The sequence below is a fragment of the Streptopelia decaocto genome (genome assembly GCF_964273445.1).
Source record: "Streptopelia decaocto genome assembly, chromosome: 4".
Taxonomy (NCBI): Eukaryota; Metazoa; Chordata; class Aves; order Columbiformes; family Columbidae; genus Streptopelia; species Streptopelia decaocto.
Genome location: NC_138658.1, coordinates 7,782,125 through 7,800,893, shown reverse-complemented (window position 1 = coordinate 7,800,893; position 18,769 = coordinate 7,782,125). Strand labels below are relative to the sequence as shown.

Here is an 18,769-nt window from a genome sequence, read left to right as displayed (position 1 = left end):
CCTTACCTACAGATGACTGCTACGTGTTATTAGCTTTCCTTTGCTTCTGCATTAGGTCATCAGGTAACTTTAAGTAACATCTTGGATTCATCAGAGCTGAGATTTACAGCCTGTAGATTTTTATTTTAAAGCATATCTAAGTAAGTTATTAACAAAAGACAGTCTTTCCCTAAATGTGATTTTCCCTCCTCAATGATGTACTAACATTAAAATAAATTGTTATTTTTTTAAACATCTTTTCAAACAGTTGAGAATAACAACATTTCCTAGGGCTGGCAGATTACCAAGATAGTTAATTATCACCAACTCTTTCTCTTGCTTGAGGATTCTCGTGCCAATAAACACTCAAATCACATGAAGCCTCAGTGACTCACAAGCAGAGACGTTCTGCTCATGTTGATAAACACGAGCAATCTTACACTACTTGCTAACCAAGCACAACTTCCTTACAACGCTCCTGACCCCTTAAAAACCGTCACTTTTCTTTTAATGGTGCCACAATTAAGGGTGTAACTGGAGATCTGTATGTGCTGATGTCTCTAGGGTAGCGTCAACAGCTGAAAAGATCAAATACGACCCGCATATGTAGCTTTAAGAAAATATAAACCAGAAAATCATAAACAGATGCAAGAAAACAAGATTAAAAACTCCAATCTCCTTTTTCCAAGCCCTCCCCCCTTTTTTAAAAATAGGATCTGAAATACTTCCAGGAGTTCTGCAATCTCCTCCATTTCTCTTGTGTAGAAGCGTGTGACTGCTCAAATCTTGTGCATGATTGACATTCCTAATTAGGCAGCGCCATCACTTCCGCTAATGACATTCAGAGGAAAATAAGAAAACAATTCTGTAAAGTACTTGATGTTTTCTATTTCTCAAAATCATAAAGGGAAAGGCATCAAAGGCCCTGCAAGTGGAATCCGTAAGAATCCAGGACTGGAGCATAAATTGAAAAATCGCCTATATAAGGTGGTTATTTGAATTTTCATTGCTCTTGTGATAATCACGTGGCACTAATCCTGTGAATTCTCACTCAAAGCAGCAGGATGCCTTTGGATTTTTCATGAGGAGGCATCAGCAGCAGCTTGTGAGGAAAAACAAAATGTTCCCAAGAGAGACTTCAAATCCCAGTTAGCTGGAATAGTTGTAACCACACTTTCCAGATCGCTGCATTTGTATATAAAATCATGTCAGTTTAGGTAAAGGCGTGCGAGGCTGCTAGAAACCAGCTTTTTAAAAAATTCTAGGAATGGACAGGTAAAGAAAAATACATCAATAAATCACTGCAGTCTGCCCACCCTGGTTTAAAATTCCCAACACAACTGTACCAAAGAAATTGTTATGTTAAATATCTGAGTCCAAGAGGCATTACTATTACATTATTCTAGTCAGAACTTAACTTTTGTGATTCTGAAAGAGTAATTATATTCTACATCCTTTATGGAAAAGAGAAACGACAACGTATGTAGACACACCTCTGCCCCTTTTATCACAGAATGTCAGGGATTGGAAGGGACCTGGAAAGCTCATCCAGTCCAATCCCCCTGCTGGAGCAGGAACACCCAGATGAGGTTACACAGGAAGGTGTCCAGGCGGGTTGGAATGTCTGCACAGAAGGAAACTCCACAAACCCCCTGGGCAGCCTGGGCCAGGCTCTGTCACCCTCACTGAGAAGAAGTTTCTTCTCAAATTTAAGTGGAACCTCTTGTGTGCCAGTTTGTACCCATTACCCCTTGTCCTACCATTGGTTGTCACCGAGAAGAGCCTGGCTCCATCCTCATGACACTCACCCTTTGTATATTTATAAACATTAATGAGGTCACCCCTCAGTCTCCTCTTCTCCAAGCTCCAGAGCCCCAGCTCCCTCAGCCTTTCCACACACGAGAGATGCAGAAAGAATTATATAATATAACTAATATGTATTAAAATCTGAAGAACTGCTTTTAAACAAAAAGTCACTAAAGTAATTTTTGACATAGCAACTGACACGTATTTGGGTATTCCATACATTCATCCCCAGTTAGAGCCTCAGATCCCCAAACCTGCTGTTACTGAAACCGGCCACATATGCCTGCGATTCACAGACAGCACTGAGACAAAACGCGCTCTAAAATTGAAACTAAAATGAGATCTTTCAGGACTTTTGCATGAGTTAATGCTTAGAGCTACAGGAATCAGTGACTGAGGTTGTAATTGTTCCCTCAAAACCTCACTTCTGTCCCACGGCTTGAAAATTTGGAAAAAAAATTCTTAAAATGTATTTGGCCTGAAAAGAATATAAGACTCTGCATGTAAAATTACTGAAGAGCTCTTGGCTCTCAGGGTTACCAACAACTAATTTTGTCTATTTAAAAGCAACAGTAACAACAAACCCACTTTTTCAGTAACGTACAGCAAAATGTACAGAAAACCAAAGCCAAACAAAATCACCTATAGCTGGACATCCTTTCTCCATTGCCATGAACCTCTACATCAAGATTAATGAATAGGCTTATTTCTAATCAGCTTAAGAATATAATAGAGAATCAAACTAATAATTCTGTAGGAGCTGCATCATGTGTCCTACCATCCTAAGAGCTTCCTGGACTACAATACTACTTATTTGATAAATGAGGGATGAGATGTTGCTTTTAGAACTATGACACTGTCAGTATTCGAAATGCTGAGAATTTGAACTGATTCCCCCAAGACTGACTTAGCTGGGGCTGGGAAACATTTTGCCCAGCAAATCTGAACCTTCTCATTAAATAGGCGTGATTTATACTGTGCAGCGCTGAAGGCGTTTTGGCAAGAGTTCAGTCCCTGACGGCCAGAAAACTTCTCTGGACAGTTCAGCACTTTAATCCTGGGATGATTCAAATCCAAGACGCTTCTGCGAGACTGTCTTTTTAACATTTAAACTAAGCATCAGTCAGAATGGAGATGTGCTCAATAATCACTAAAAAATAACTAGATCCTCTGCGCCGTGTAATAACTTTACTGAACAAACAGCTCTCAAGATGTACTTTTCATCATCTTTATATACAAAAACCATAGAAGAATAAAGCTTTAAGTAATGGTTTTACAGAATACGTTGCAATTCATCATGGCATAGTATGTTCCCAGATATTCAATAACAAGCTTACAAGTCAGAAGCATCTATCAGGAGGCATTTAAAATTGTAACATGCCCTTCTCATCTCTGCAATTACAAATTATTTGTAAGATGCCCCACTCTTCAGCAGCATTCAGCTTTAACCCAATGCAAATTAATCTACAAACAGGTCTGATTTAGGGACAACATTCAGCATTGCCGCAGACATTTATTACATGATAAATTAATTTACTCAATGGAAAGTTTCTCCTCAGTAATCTTTGGGTAACTTAAACACATTTAGTTAAGGACAACACACAGATTTAACTTATAAGGTATCTTCTCCAAACAATGAGTTTGTGCTAACATGCAGAATAACACCACTTGCAGGATTTAGTGCAGCTTTTAAAGCATTTTCAAACCATGGCTAGTACGTTTTTTCTTGACTATTTGATCCAGGGGCTATGGCAGTTAAAATGCAATGTTAGCATTTTCAAGACTACTTTAAAATTAAAACATAATTATACTAATAATAATTGAACTTTTTGGACTTAGTTATTTCATTGTAGTCACATTTCATTAAACCAAAGTTCAGAATAGTAAGTATGAGCGATTGTGCTTTATGATTCCTAATGTGCCGCTAAAAAAACCCAAAGAAACCCAAACCACCCCAACTTAACAACCAATTTAAAAAGCTGAGATAAATCTATCAAAAAGCCTAAGTCATTGAGTTACCGAAACATTAGTGAGAACAAGGTGTCAGAAAGATGCAAGTGTGATTACATTTTGAATTTTGACATTTTAAAGCCTTTCCTTTCATTGATAAAGGTAATTAATTTTTACACCTCTCCCTATTTGTTTTTCACAGCAGAAATTAAATCAAGTGTGAGTGATTGATTACCCATGTTTACTCTAAATGGCTGACAACACAAGTTACAAAAACCTGGACCAAGACTACAGTAGTTTACAAAACGTAAACCAGGTTAACAGATATGACTCCTTCAGGATAATACATAATGGTTTTAGGAACCTTATATCAATAGCTCATTTCAGACTACGCAGCGTTTTCTCCTCCCTTCCAGAGGTCTGTGAAATAAAGTGGTAAACGTGTTCTCTTCAATGTTAAGAGTTTAGTTGCAAAAAGATTATACTTGCATAAATATAAAAACACATGATAAAGCAAAATATTTTTAATTAGTAAGCCAATCATAAATAAATTCACCTAAAATTAATAGCAGCTGTGTTCTTTCTACACGGACACTTGTTTTAGCATGTTTTTAATAGTCAACTTCATTGTCTAGCCTGGGACACAACAATTCATCATTGAGCACTCAACAATTCTGCACACTAAGTCTTTTTTTTTAGTTACATTTTTTACATTTTCTTTACAAATGTAACACTTATGTACATTATATATCTTATTTCTACAATTGATATACTTTACTGAAACTCTACAACTTTCACAGGGAATTTGCTGAAGTCTTTAGTAAATATGAATCACTCCTTTTAAAAAGAAATTCATATAAACAACCAACATACAGCACTGCCTTTTGACATCTCTGTTAAGAATTTGGATCTGGAAGGGCTACTATAATAAATGTAGGAAAAAAGGCTTTACCTAATTGTACATTTCGTTAAGAAATATCATCCCACACAGCTACATAAATTCACCAGCTTGCAATAAACAGAGCACCATACCGCCGCACAACTGGAAACATGTATAAACCAATTGAAAGATGACTAGTGAAACAGCTTCATCACTCCTAGCACTTTTAGACTGAAGTAAATCTGCAAAATTCTTTTTGGAAACGTCTACTTCTTTATCTGTAAAGCTTCCAAAACAGTGCTGGTCACTGTATATTGTGAAGAACAAGCAGCCACTTTCATAACTTCCCATATGCTTCTCTTGGCCCACGCTTCTATCTGAAGTCAGGATTCTTCTTCTATTTATTCCTTGTTCACTTACAAATCTGCTGTTGAATATTAAGTAAAAATTCATAATATGAGAAAGCTGCTTCTGTCCGATCCTCAATTAAATGTTGAAAAAATTCTGTTTTACCAGGGTTCTCATCTCTGGAAGAAGAGAGGAAGACATTTTAGTTCAAATACGGAGCAAAAAATCCACTGTAAATTCAAGCAGAGGCAAAAGTCCTTGCTTACTGTCCTCTGGAATCTAGATTCAGTCCAAAGATACCATAATTGCAAGTAATCTGAAGTTTAGGAAAAAAACCCTAGGATCTGCAGTACACTATCAAACAGTATCTTTTTAATAACTATAAAATAGTAGGAAAGTGAGGGAAACTGCATTTAAAGTATTTGGTAGAAACACAAAAAAGGAAACATAAAAATGATTTTGTTTTAGAAGTTAACAAATACGCTGCTGCCAATGAATTCTGCAAGGGTTACATGAAATCCTGATAAACATTAAAAACCTGGAAAACTTACATTTCTAGTTACACGTAATTTCAATCCCCTCCCCAGCTTTGCTTATTTGGCAACAGAATAAGAGAAGGTAAACATGTGAAAGACTTAGCATCCAAAATTATTGCCCCAATAAAAATTCGCTGGGATAGAGCAAATGTTGCTGGGGCATAGTCCTTTGTGCAGTAAAGCTCTGCTTTAAGTGTCAGACATTAGTCTTACATTTAAATATTATTTATCTGACTGAGAAATGTCATCACATTCTCTAAAATGTGAGCTCCCATCAGGCTCAGTCATACAAGAAGTCTAGAGAAGACAAATGGAAACTCAAGTACAAACATTTTATAGCACTTAAAACTTCTTTGAGCAGGTCATGGCTTGAAAAGACTCATATGTCATAAATCAACTGCTATCCTATGGAGCTCACTAACAACTATATGCAATTATTAACCCATCTACACATTATTAACCTTACCTCATTTTTTTTTTCTATATGTATGTATTGCAATTACACAAGCTATACCAGAAATTCACCCGGTTAACCCCACTGATCACAAGGATATCCACTGCTTAAGTATATTCGTAATAATAAAAAAATATGCAACTAACTACTATCAATAAAACTATTAGTAAATGAATTTGCACTAGATTCAAAGATCCCCTTTGCTGCTAAGGGGTTTTAGATAACAGAACTATATCCGCTGGAAAGAGGGTATTATTCTGTTTCTTCTGGGTCAGATATTCCCAGCAGCATCAGTTAGAAACTGTAAATACAAGTCGCCAATAATTACTCAGCGTCTAACAAATACTTACTTTATTACTTGAAGAACTGGACTTAAAGGTCTACTGTCTCTAAGCCAAGATATAAAAGATCGTGTCCTTTCTGAAGAAGGTGCATCCCCTTCAGGAAGCTGTGTCTGGTTAGAGGTAAATGAAAGCAGCTGTCATTTTTATTATTACAACAATTTTAAAAACCAGATCCTGTAACATGACCGAAGCTACAATTTCTATTCTGAAATTACCAAGCATAGATTACATATACATATCTTTTTTCTTCAGCTTAAAGTACAAAAGTTCAGTAATATCTGTTCTGCAGGAAGCACTACAGCTTTAACTTAAACTGTCTTATTAAGTGCAAAAGATTTTAAAAAGCAAGCTCATTTAAAAAGCTGTATTTTCAAAATGCTTGCCTTCTCTTCCCCTGTCAATTAAGTTCCTATATATTGCATTTCACACCACTGAGAAGATGAACAAAACATAAAAAAGTGAGATCTGCGCTGTAAGGAAATATGAACACAAAGGTGATACTGGACTATTTGGTTGCAGAATGAGCTGAAAAAATAGAATTAAAAAAAACTTCAGCCATTCACTGAGTTAAATATACCAACTCTCAGGCCGATACAAGCTTTTAAGACAATTAATATGACATAAAAGAATTGATTACAGATTTAAAAGTAGTTCCGTTGCTACCTTTGTAGCAAATGAATAGAGGATGTAATTTAAAAGCACTTCTATTTATGTTAGGTTTTTTCCTTTAATTTTCTCTATAACGCATGCTATATAATAATTGAAAATAAATCATTCTTCTTTTATCCAAGTTTTCCCTGTCAACCAATGCTACCACCAGCCAACCAGAGGAGACAGTTTTAAATTGCTCATACAAGCAGAATACAGAACTCTGAACACACAGCCCAATTCTACAGTAGTCTCAAAGCTGACCACCAGCCTTAAGTGTTCTTACAATTACCACTTGGCACTTTTCCCTTTCATACACTGCAAGATTTATAAGCAGAAAATTTACATAATATGGACTCAGGCTTGGAAGCTGAGCATAACTTAAGTCTTATCCTTTACTTACAGGCTTATCACTTCATACCATAGACTTGGTATCTCACACCAGGTTCAGAGAACATAAGGCTTCTGAAAACCATGCTGTCAATAAAATAACTCTTAGGAATTAACACGCCTGAATAGATAATTTTGGTATTAATTCTAGGAAATTCCATCCTGTTCTTGTGAGCCCACATGTATTTCCATAAAAATAATAAAAGCAGTAATAGCATAGAAGAATGCTTTGGCATTCCATGAATGTCAAAATCTACATGTTTACATTCCTTGAAAGCATTTGACAGCTTCTACCTGTCTCCTATGAAGCTGGCAAGAGATTAGAAGGTACCCAATAACTCTCTAATTAGTTGTTACATGATAAAAAAAATGAAAAATGCAGGAAAAATAGATTAAGTATAGGTTCCAAATGTAAGCAGTATACAGCACACAGCTCATTAAAACGCCTACCATTTTCTGTGGTACTGACGCATAGTCTGGGTATCCAAGGACATCTTTTATGAAGTTGTTATCACAGTTTTTTCCAATCCAAATGTAGAAAGTCTGTAAGATATCAGAACCGGTTTTAGTAGAGGCCTTGCATACACTTTAGAGAAAGAGACAAGTGGTGACGTAATTGGAATAACACCTTTCATGCAAATATATCATTCAAGAGCTTCAGTTAAAATTCATTTATGCATCTCGGTGTTTATTATCTGTAAATTTACTAATTAATACATTTGCAGCATTTGGAATAAGATCATTAAATGTCAAAATAATACAGGCAGAGTGCAAATACTGTAAGAATGAGGATGCAGGATGCATTTCCCATGTTACCTCCTAAATGAAAAAAATACAAATGTTATAGTCACACCACTGTATCTGTTACTGCACACTGACTTCCCAATCTAAACAAGTCACAGCAAAGCATCCATTATCAAAACACACCAAAAGTAATCATTTCAGACATCTGGAGACCGAAGCTAGTCTGACAGTCACACTCAGCCCCTGAACTCATACGAGGTTTAAAGCCATTTCTAGACTGTCATTAGAGTACTAAAATGTTTTATCACATTATTCGAGTAGCATAATGCTTTACCCAGTTCAGTGTGGTTTTAATGTAACTTCTACGATTAACTTAAACTTTACCTATGGATTTTGTTCACACACAACTACCTTGCTCTTCCAACTCCTACATCACGCAAGCCACAAATCACAAACCCAGTTATATTTGTGTGTAACTGAGAAGGCTCCCACCTCCATGAGAAGTGTTGTTAGAGGGACTGGAGGACATACAGTTTAATAGCCACTACGAGAAACATTTGAAAATGGAAATCCATTTTTCCAGGAAAAAAAAACAACCAACCAAAACAAAAACCACCACAAACAAACAAAAAACAACAACAACAAAAGAAAACTTGGTATATTCTGATCAGTCTAGCATGAAAAAATTAACCTCTGAAGCCTTAATGTGCAACCTTAATTAAAGATACTCCTCTGATTGAAATACGAAAGCCTTTCACTGGAATACAGATTAGTGGCAGGTGACTTGGAATGCTGATTCACTACACTGTTATTGTTAAGAGTTGAGCGCTTTTAATAATTCAGCATGCCTTTCTTTAAAAATTTAGAAGAGGGGAATGTGCGCTTTCAATAATTCAGCATTCCTTTCTTTTTAATTAAAGAATGTGCAAAACCAGTAACTTACTGAACCACAATCCATAAGAAAAGCTCCTTCTCTCGTCAGCTTCTCTGCAGACAACTTCTGAAGAGGTGGCTGAGGAACAACTCTGTCATTTACATGTATTGTACTCTGTAACAAAAAACAATACTCAATAACACTAGAATATAAATAAATCATATTTTTAAATCTTAATCAGGTAAAAAAACCCAGCAAAACCCACTGTTAATATCTAGAAAACCTGAGGATTCTCATGTAACAAAATGCCATGTTAAGCCTAAAATGATTACATACAAACAATTCTAGAATATTACTTCACCTAAAAGGCACTTTGTTACCTAAAAATAACAATGCAAGTTCATTTAAGTTGTGTATGTAAAATTTCTCATGCCAGAGATGCCAAACTTTCAAAGGAATTCTAGTGTCTATACTTAAAATTTTCTACGACCTCCATACATTTTTCAATTGCATTCCACTTCACTAGAAATGTTGTAAGAGCAGAAAAATGTCCCATTCTGCTCCCTATAAGGCAGTAATATAAATATTTTACTGCAGCCAAGCAATAGAAAGTTTCTTGATTGAACATCCTGCCTGAAGTGAGACGTGGGTTTGTCCTCAAAGCACAAGTGATCCGATTCAACAATGTGGCTGTTACCAATGGCACTACTAAAAAATAACAGCCCCCCTTGCTTCCTTCCCAGCAATAAAAACAAACAAAATCAAGAAAAACCTTGACCCCCCTGCATTTTCAGACTATAGCTGCTGCCCCCTCCAATACAAAAATAGGCTGAATATCTATTAGGAATCTGTGAAGCTTTCTGCAAATCATGTACGGAGAAAATAGTCCACAGAGCAAGCACATCTCCACATGGGGGAAGATCACTATTTTAAATATTCTGTATTATAACACAATAGATTAGAAGCTTTTGGGGATTTAGACATACAACTGAATGTCACTTGGGAAATTTCTAGGCTTTAGTCAATGCTCTCAAGAATTCAGTGTTAAAAGAAAAGAAAACCAGCAAAAACATTTAGAACCTGTAATATATATCACCAAATTTTCTTAAGAACCAAGAAATTTAAGATTTAAAATGTAGTTTGTCAATTAATTTCAGTAAGTCAAAATAAGCCTTATTTTCTGCATTATTCTACTAGAAATAACTGAAATCCTTTGCTAATAAAACGGGATCTCCCAAAGAGACTCATGGTTCTTTACAGCACTCACACACTGAACAGTGTTTCAGTACAAGTACCAACAAAAAACTGAACACGGTTAGCTGAAGAAATTGGCCTCTCAAACACTGGATGGGGTGGGGGGGAAGTATAAAAACACAAACTAACCAATTCCACTGAAGAACACTGAGTTTAGACTCATATATGCAAGTTTATGAAATACTATTCAAAGTACTTTTTTTTCAAGAAACTTCAAGACTATAAGTAGCTACAACTAGCTCACAGGTTGTGTTGAACAATACTGACTGCCAGAGAAACTGCTCAAGTTACCATATAATTCTGTATGACACTTCAAAACAAACTCCTACATATAGTTTTCCAAAGCCAGTGTTAGGGCAGCATAGGACTAACGAGCTCATAAAAACTTACTTAAAAAAACCCAAGACAACTAACTTCAACCCTAAATAAAATCTTGGCTTACTTCTTACTATTAAAAAGCACATCCATTTCCTAGGCTACCTCTGTAAAAGGCGAACTAATAAAAACTGGTTTTGTACGTGACGCACCTCCTCAGTCTGATCACAGCCATCTACAAGTACAATTCTACTTCATCCACATCAGTCTGAGGAATCCACCGGAATCTTATTGCAGGCAACTCAACCTGGTTTCAATATCCAAAACCTAGAATCCTCCACCAAATCTTTTTCACCCATTTTCCCCAGACAGTTCGAAACCACAAAACTGCACTGGAGATGTTTCCAATGCATACAATTGTTTCTGCTTTCTTTGTACAAAAGAAAAACATGGAATTATTGTGGTCAATGAAACAAGGTGAAGTAAAACCACAGTCCTGCTGATAAAACACTAGTGTACTTGCAACTCAAAACTTGAAATAGATGTTTTTCTTGATTTTTTTCTTTGTAGCTTATAGAAAATGCTCAGTTTACATCACAATAACAGCTTTTCATTAAATTATTGCAGCACAACATCAGTTTTCACAGACCATCAAAACCAGAAAAATGCTATAAAACAGGCTTCATACATTACCTCCTCAATCAACTTATCTATTCTGTACAAGTTGGGATGTATCATTTTCATCAAATGAACAAGAGGCTGGCTCTTCATCTGGCACATTGCATAGACGCGATCATCCAAGCGTGTACTCGTGCCTGTTCTAAATGCTTTCTGTAAGAGAACAGTCTTGTTACTCAAATCCTATACTTTATGTCACATCTAAAAAGCTGTATTTCAGATTTTTTGAAAGTGTCAAGCAAAGACGGCAAAGCTTTTGTAAAGAAATCTCTCTTACTGAGATGCATTAGAATCTTAATCAAACACAACTTGAATAAAATACCTTTTAAAACTTAATCCGTTCTCCCTCCATATTGATGAAGAAGAATAAAAAACAAATTCCCCCTAATTTGTGTTAAACTTGTAAGTGACTGGGCTGTGATTTCTCATTTTTATTCTTGACAAATGTTACTGGTCTGTGAAACTCACCAATGCAAGATCCCATGGGAAAATACTAGCCTAGCAGAGCTGAAAGGAGATACCACTGTGGATAAGATTAAGCCTGATTTTATATTAGTAAGACTTAAAAATTAAGGAAAAACTTTGGAAGGAAAATATATTTCGATGTTTTATAGCAGAAACCAGGCTCCCATAGGACAAAATTTATTGTGTAACTCTCTTTCCTACTGGATTTTTCAGATCTCTTTTAGAAGCAATTGGTAAACAATTGCTGTTAGAAGCAACACAATGGAGTAGGCACCATATTTGGATTCAGTGGAGAATATTCTTCTAATAGAAGTTCATATTCCCTTCTAGAACAAAGTCCTCTTCTCCTTGGCTGCCATAAGCATTTTGGCTTCTCTATATCCCAATCTTTTTTATTATTGTTAACAAAGACAATTAAAAAAAATCCCTTAACATTTCTCAGCCACTCTTCTGTTTTTCACACAGATCCTCTTGATAATAAATGGTCTGTTTTTTCTCCACCATTAATTGCATTACTTGCACAAGTAAACAAAGACCTGATCAGTATATTAGAGACTGCAGTAATCACTAAGCCAAGAAAGTAAACAAATATGATTTAATTTCTTACCAAATTTTAATTAAATTTTATTCATAAGAAAATGAAGAACTGTCAGACATTAAAATCTTGAAGCTGTGAGATTTATTCATAACAAAAACCTGCAGTATGCCATCTTTTTATTCTTTAAGTATGATGTTTGATAATACAAAGGTATTAAAAATATCAAAAAGTTGTAACTGCTTCTATGTGAACTTTATATCACTTTAGTTTCTGTAATAGATTTTATTGTACCTCCATGGAAATTCGTTTTCCTTCTTGATACTTTAAAGTACAAAGTCTATGCATTGAAATATTAATCCACTAGATTATATATACCTGTTTGAGAAGGGCCAAAATATACAGTGGAAACAGCTTGAGGGAATTTGGTGCTACCAGCACAGACTGCTGCAGATTTGAGGCAGTTGACATGTACGCTGCCAAGGAGTCGACCACGGCGTTAACTAAGGCATCTCTTGCATCCGCGAGACTGGATGAAACTGAGCGATCCACAGCTGTTGGGTTAGAAAGATACAACAAGTTACTAGAGGTGGCCTCATTCATTCCCTTGAATTTTGAAAGTATTAGTTGTGGGTGATGTTTTAAGATTTTTTTTAAGAAACCCTCACCTATGGTCCTAACTTTTTTTAGGAGTAAATGAGATGATTGCCCATACAGAACCTCACTTTCATGATGCCTAAAAAATACAGCGTGGCTGATCTCCACTCCCTAGTTCCCCACTCTTGGAGATTTTAAAAAATTGTTTAAAGCTGTAGTGTATACTCAAGACTTAGGCTGGAGCAAAAGGAATTGTGGTTTTCGCATTAAAATTGTTGTTTGATATTGGAATACATTCTTAAAGGTGGTTATCTTATACACCCTTTAATGTGCTTTTCTCACTTTGTTCTTTTTTTGCTAATGACTTATTACTAGCTGTTCCTTTTATATTTATTTGGAAGTGATGTTAGACAAAAAGCAAATATGAGTGATTTTCTTATTCAAGTTTAAAATGGGTTGCAAAGCGATGGAGACAATCGCAACATCAATGACGCATTTGGCCCACGAACTGCTAAGGAATGTGCAGTGCAGTTCTCAGTCAAGAAGCTTCACAAAGGAGACAAGAGCCTTGTGGTCGATGAGCCTTGAAGATGAGGAGCATAGCAGCAACCATTGGAAGTTGACAATGACCAACTGAGAACAACCATCAAAGCTACAACCTCTTACAGCTACACAAGAAGCTGCTGAAGAACTCAACATTGATCATTCTACAGTCATTCAGCATTTGAAGCAAATTGGAAAGGTGACGAAGCTCGATCAGTGGGTACCTCATGAGCTGACCGAAAATAAAAAAAATCATTGTTTTGAAGCGCAGTCTTCTCTTATTCTATGCAAAAACAATGAACCATTTCTCGATTTGATTGTGATGTATGACAAAAAGTGGATTTTATATGACAACTGGTGACAACCAGCTCAGTGGTTGGACTGAGAAGGGCCTCCAAGGCACTTCCCAAAGCCAAACTTGCACCAAAAAAACATCATGGTGACTGTTTGGTGGTCTGCTGCTGCACTGACCCACTACAGCTTTCTGAATCCCAGTGACACTGTTACATCTGAGAAGTACAATCAGCAAACTGATGAGATGTACTGAAGACTGCAAAACCTGCAGCTGGTTTTGGTCAACAGAAAGGGTCCAATTCTCCTCCATGACAACACCCCAACCACAGGTCATACAACCAGCGCTTCAGAAGTTGAACGGATTGGGCTATGAAGTTTTGCCTTATCTGCCACGTTCACATCTCACCACACAGCTACCACTTCTTCAAGCATCTCAACAACATTTCACAGGGAAAACGCTTCCACAACCAGCAGGATGCCAAAAATGCTTTCCAAGAGTTTGTAGAATCCCCAAGCATGCATGGATCGTTATGCTATAAGAATAAACAAACCTATTTCTCATTGGAAAAAATGTGTTGATTGTAATGGCTCCCATTTTGATTAATAAAGATGTGTTTGAGCCTAGTTACAATGATTTAAAATTCACAGTCCAAAACCACAATTACTTTTGCACCGGCCTAATAAATACAAATCCTGTTTTAAACCTTATACAAATAACTTAGCTGTTGATGAAACTTTCTCTGTTCTACTTCCAAGATAAGATTTGCAGCAATTGTTTTTGATATTTCCCCCCATCCCTCCCTCCCTGGAAAGTTCTTGCATTATTTCAGCAGCATAATTATGATCAGTGTAAATAAAACTTCATCTCTCTCTGCTGAAAAAGGGCCGCAAATCCTTTGGTTTGAGGAAGCCACCTACTGGACTGAATGGACATTTATGATGAGAAACAGAGGTAGTGTTTATTTCTTCTGATTTATTTCTATGTTAATATATAACATAACATATAATAAAATGCTGCATAGACTTATACACGTTCAGTGGTAAAGATCAGTCTATGAAACAGCTGCTTATGACTCACAAGTAGGCAAAAAGAAACCTCAATCCAAGAACAACAGGACAGAAGCACAGAAAACTAATGTACATCTCAGATACACTGTTGTCAGTAAGTTCCCTTTTAGTCTCCAGCAACTCACTAAACTGAATCACTCTTGTCTCTTAAGTAATCCTGGAATACTAAAGTCAGCATAATTTTAACAATGATGATACAAAAATGAAGGGTTTGATCCAAGTGTGTCACAATTCTTTGTCCTTAAAAAACAAACAAACAAACCTGTAGAGAACAATGTAAGAAGGTTCTTTTTAAAAGATTAAAGTCCAGTAAGTATCCAGACTAAGGAATATTCCAGTTGATAGTTTCTCTGTAACTTTGATTTTGTCATCTTTTGTATTCTCAGGCTTCAGTGTGCTCCACTCCAACCTTTTGCTACAACATTCAGGTTTCATTTGCTACTGGCAAAATTAAGAACATACAAAAAGATATTTGAATCTTCCTGGTCCATACTCACCCATGTTTGCTAAGAGGCACACAACTGCTTGTACATCCGCTCCTGCATATACATCAGCCAGGGAACTCACCACAGGCAAGCAAAGTGTGTGCACTCGAATTCGACGTTCACCTAATAAAAATAAGCAGAAGTCATTACGCAATTATCTCCTGGTAGAAAGAGGTATACAAATTCAGCTATTACAGCAAATCTCCCCTCATCCAACATGTGCTCATTTTGTAAAAACTTACCTGCCAGGCAATGACTGTAACACTGTCTCCTGTTCCTGTCTCTTAAACTGTTCAAATTCTGCAACACTTTATAAAGTGTTCAACTAATGAATCACCACAAGTTCAAACCACAGTAAGTGCCTTAATCCCACAAAAGCAGCACACTGATTTCCATCCCAAAACATTGTGGCATCCTCCACAACAGAAAGTAGGTGCTATTCTTCGTGCCCACCCAATGTACCAGCAACCCCCTTCAATCCATCATGGGTCTGTGATTTTGGACAAAGTGTGTGCCAAACACGTTATTGCTTAGAACGGTATGCCTTTTAAGTAAAGGAGTCTTGCTGAATCAACTCTATCTAAAATGAACATAAATCACATTTTCCCATCAAAACAGAGTTTATAAAGACTTACATTATGTGATTAACTATCAAGTAGGCTCACTAGCTTTGACAAGATTCTCTTAGGGTATAGAGAAAAACAAAAGGCTGTGGAACTAACTATACAAACATTACTTTAGAAAAAGAAACAAAAACCTCAGTGGCCACTTCATTTGAATTAATTTACCTTTGCTGGAAGTATACAAAAGAGCTGTTTGAAAACAAACCAAAGATGTGTCAGTCAGACTTTCCTCGATGGACATTTGTACTGCAAATCCAGCATCAGGATTGACATTGGCAAGGGACAACAAGTCAGTAGATCGTACAAAAAAGTTCCCATGAAAAGTGTGTATTGAAAGACCTAGAAGCAGATTAAATAATTCAGAGTGAGATTAAAACAGCCTGAGAAACTCCTATCAATAATTAAAACCCACAGCCCTCAAGCTACGCTTAAGAAAACAGTAAAAATACTTATTCTAACTATCATGCAGAATCAATTCTGTGAACCATTAGACATTTCAGCACGATCCTGTAGAGTTCATGTTCAATTTTGAACACTCCAAACTGAACGATGTCCTTACACTGCATACGTCAACTGAGCTGAAGTACGATGGTGCCATCTGAAGTAAAAAACAAATCAAACCAGAAAACCCAGATACCCAAACAGCAAAAGCTAACATAACTTACATAAAGAAGACAACTATTTTAGTGTTCAGTGAAGGACAAATAACCTGAAATCGAATGCTGCCAAAGACTAAGCACATTCAAAATGACAGTTAAGATGCTTACATCAACTCTTCCTGATTAATCAGTATTTAAAACATACCTTTTGTGCATCTTATGCGCATAACTGCTTCAAATCCGATCTTTCTTGTAAGGTATCTTTTTAGGTCTTTCTGCAACTTTTCGGCCTGAGCAGGATTATGGTTACGATGGAAAGATGGATAGTAATAGATGCATCCAGCAGAATACTTGGACATGCAAGCTGTGAAGGAGGAAAACACAGAGTCAGTAATTAAAACCATAATGTGAAGGTGGGACACAAAAATTGTGTACAACCTTCTGAAAGACACATCCATGTTCATCTTTTTCCTGATATAACCAACATCTGTAAGACAATGAGAACTGGTGCAGACTCAGGCCACTGAAGACAGTGACATGTCACCCCAGCACAAAATTATCTAATCATACACTTACTTCAAAAAGCATGCCACCTTTTGCAGCTAAGGCAGGAGCGCATGCAGAAATATTTAATGGGTAGAGGCAAAACTAAGCGTGTGTGCAGAGATGAATCTTGGTTTAACACTGAAAGATAAGAACTCTGTTCTACCCTTATGATTAAATGTTCATAATTCCTTGCTGTCTGGCTGGTTTTCTGTTCTCGAGCAGGAGAGTAACTTCGAGTTTCAAACTGTGAAACCCCAGAATAAATTATCTGATACCACCAAGCCAATACTCCTGTTCTTTACTGCTATCAACTTCAAAGTCAATTCCTTTGCTGCATTAGTTGCATTTATAAAAATGCAAGAAGATTTACATGATTTAAGAATTCCTGAAATAGCCTGTGCTTCTGAAAAATAACAACAGTGTGGAAAGAGTGAAGGCATACATTTGGTATTCCTTACCAAGAGAAGCTAAATCGGAATATTGTGAACTTAAGAGAAATAAATCCACAGCAGTCTGCTGGCCTGAGCAGTCCAGTGCCAACTTCTTATAAAAATCTGTTGCTGGACCAAGATGCTGGACCACCTTTGGTGAATAAATTATACAGGAAATAGTCAAGACAAGGATCACGCTCTCTTAAGACTTCATGGAACAAACAACATACTATTCAGCAGCAAAGTATCACAAGGAAGTTTCCTTTAAGCAATAATTTATAGGCATTTCCAACCTGCAGGAATCATTTTCCCTATGCTTCATATTCTTTAAGTTTACATTTACAAGCACTTATGAACCTACTTACAAGGAAGTTTACATTCTTATACAAATAAACAACCATTTAACTATGTAACACTTAACAGATCCTGTAAACTAAAAGGCCATAAAACTAGTAAGAAATCATGTTCTATATCTACAATTTAACGTATTCATACTTCGGTTCAAAACCCAGGTTTATATTAACTAAGTAAGAGATATTTGCAGCTTCTTTTGCTTGCCAAGAAAAGCTATGGACCAAAGGCCCAAACAACAGCTCATGCATTTTGAAGCAAGTAATACCCCACATACACGTATAAGCTAGTGATCTCAAATGCACAAACATCTACGTTGAATAATTAAAATTTAGCGAATTGCTATAAAATAAAACCAAGAACTGATCTCCAGAACTATGCAAGTCAGAAAGACGTGGCCAGTCCCTAGTCTAACAAGATGCATATTAAAGGAAGTTTTTGTACCTTTGTGCTCGACCTTTGATTGGGATCTTCTCTGGAATGCAAAAGCCCTGCTCCCAAAGACGGTAACTGAGTTTGAAAGACAGAAATCCGCCCGCCTGTTGGAGACATCAGTTTAAAGGCAGCCTGAAGAGCAGGGCCCAACGCGCTGTGCGTTTCTCTTGTATTGGTGAACATGTTTGGTAATGCGTTCAACAGATCTTTTATCAGCTGCAGAACAGATTGAAAGGGGTTTATGAGGTTTGGCAAGCGTGAGGTTTTTGCTATTTCTGAGAAACTGTATTGCTGTAACTGAAGTGATGAACAAACAGTACTAAACATTTCAGCTTAGTTTCAACACACTAAGGAAAACAAAGTCATAACTTAAAAAACTGATGCAAACAAACAATACATAATACTTCTATAGTTAAAAAGTAGCATTGAAATTACATATAACGAAGGCAGGATTGCATTCAAAGTCAAAAATGAACCTCTGTTTTCAATATTTAACTCTTTAATTATATATTTTGAGCTATCATACCTCTTTGCTTTCATGGAGATTTACAAGTAAACTATCTGGTGTAGGTAGGAAAATATCTGTAGGGAGAATGG

At 36.4% G+C, this 18,769-nt stretch overlaps 1 protein-coding gene across 2 annotated transcripts in view; it reads right to left on the bottom strand.

Moving 5' to 3' along the window:
- Window positions 1-3,278: 3,278 nt before the first annotated feature.
- Window positions 3,279-18,769, bottom strand: part of SEC24B (SEC24 homolog B, COPII coat complex component) — a 45,568-nt gene continuing 30,077 nt past the window's right edge. For both annotated transcript variants that reach the window (XM_082050905.1, XM_082050906.1), the window contains 12 exons: window positions 18,699-18,754; window positions 18,182-18,388; window positions 17,414-17,537; window positions 16,615-16,773; window positions 15,976-16,149; window positions 15,200-15,310; window positions 12,579-12,754; window positions 11,216-11,353; window positions 9,023-9,127; window positions 7,786-7,878; window positions 6,304-6,407; window positions 3,279-5,142 (listed from right to left, as the gene is read on the bottom strand). In XM_082050905.1, coding sequence (XP_081907031.1) covers window positions 5,028-5,142; window positions 6,304-6,407; window positions 7,786-7,878; window positions 9,023-9,127; window positions 11,216-11,353; window positions 12,579-12,754; window positions 15,200-15,310; window positions 15,976-16,149; window positions 16,615-16,773; window positions 17,414-17,537; window positions 18,182-18,388; window positions 18,699-18,754 — 1,562 coding nt within the window. In that variant the 3' untranslated portion in view covers window positions 3,279-5,027. The remainder of the gene's footprint in view (window positions 5,143-6,303; window positions 6,408-7,785; window positions 7,879-9,022; window positions 9,128-11,215; window positions 11,354-12,578; window positions 12,755-15,199; window positions 15,311-15,975; window positions 16,150-16,614; window positions 16,774-17,413; window positions 17,538-18,181; window positions 18,389-18,698; window positions 18,755-18,769) is intronic.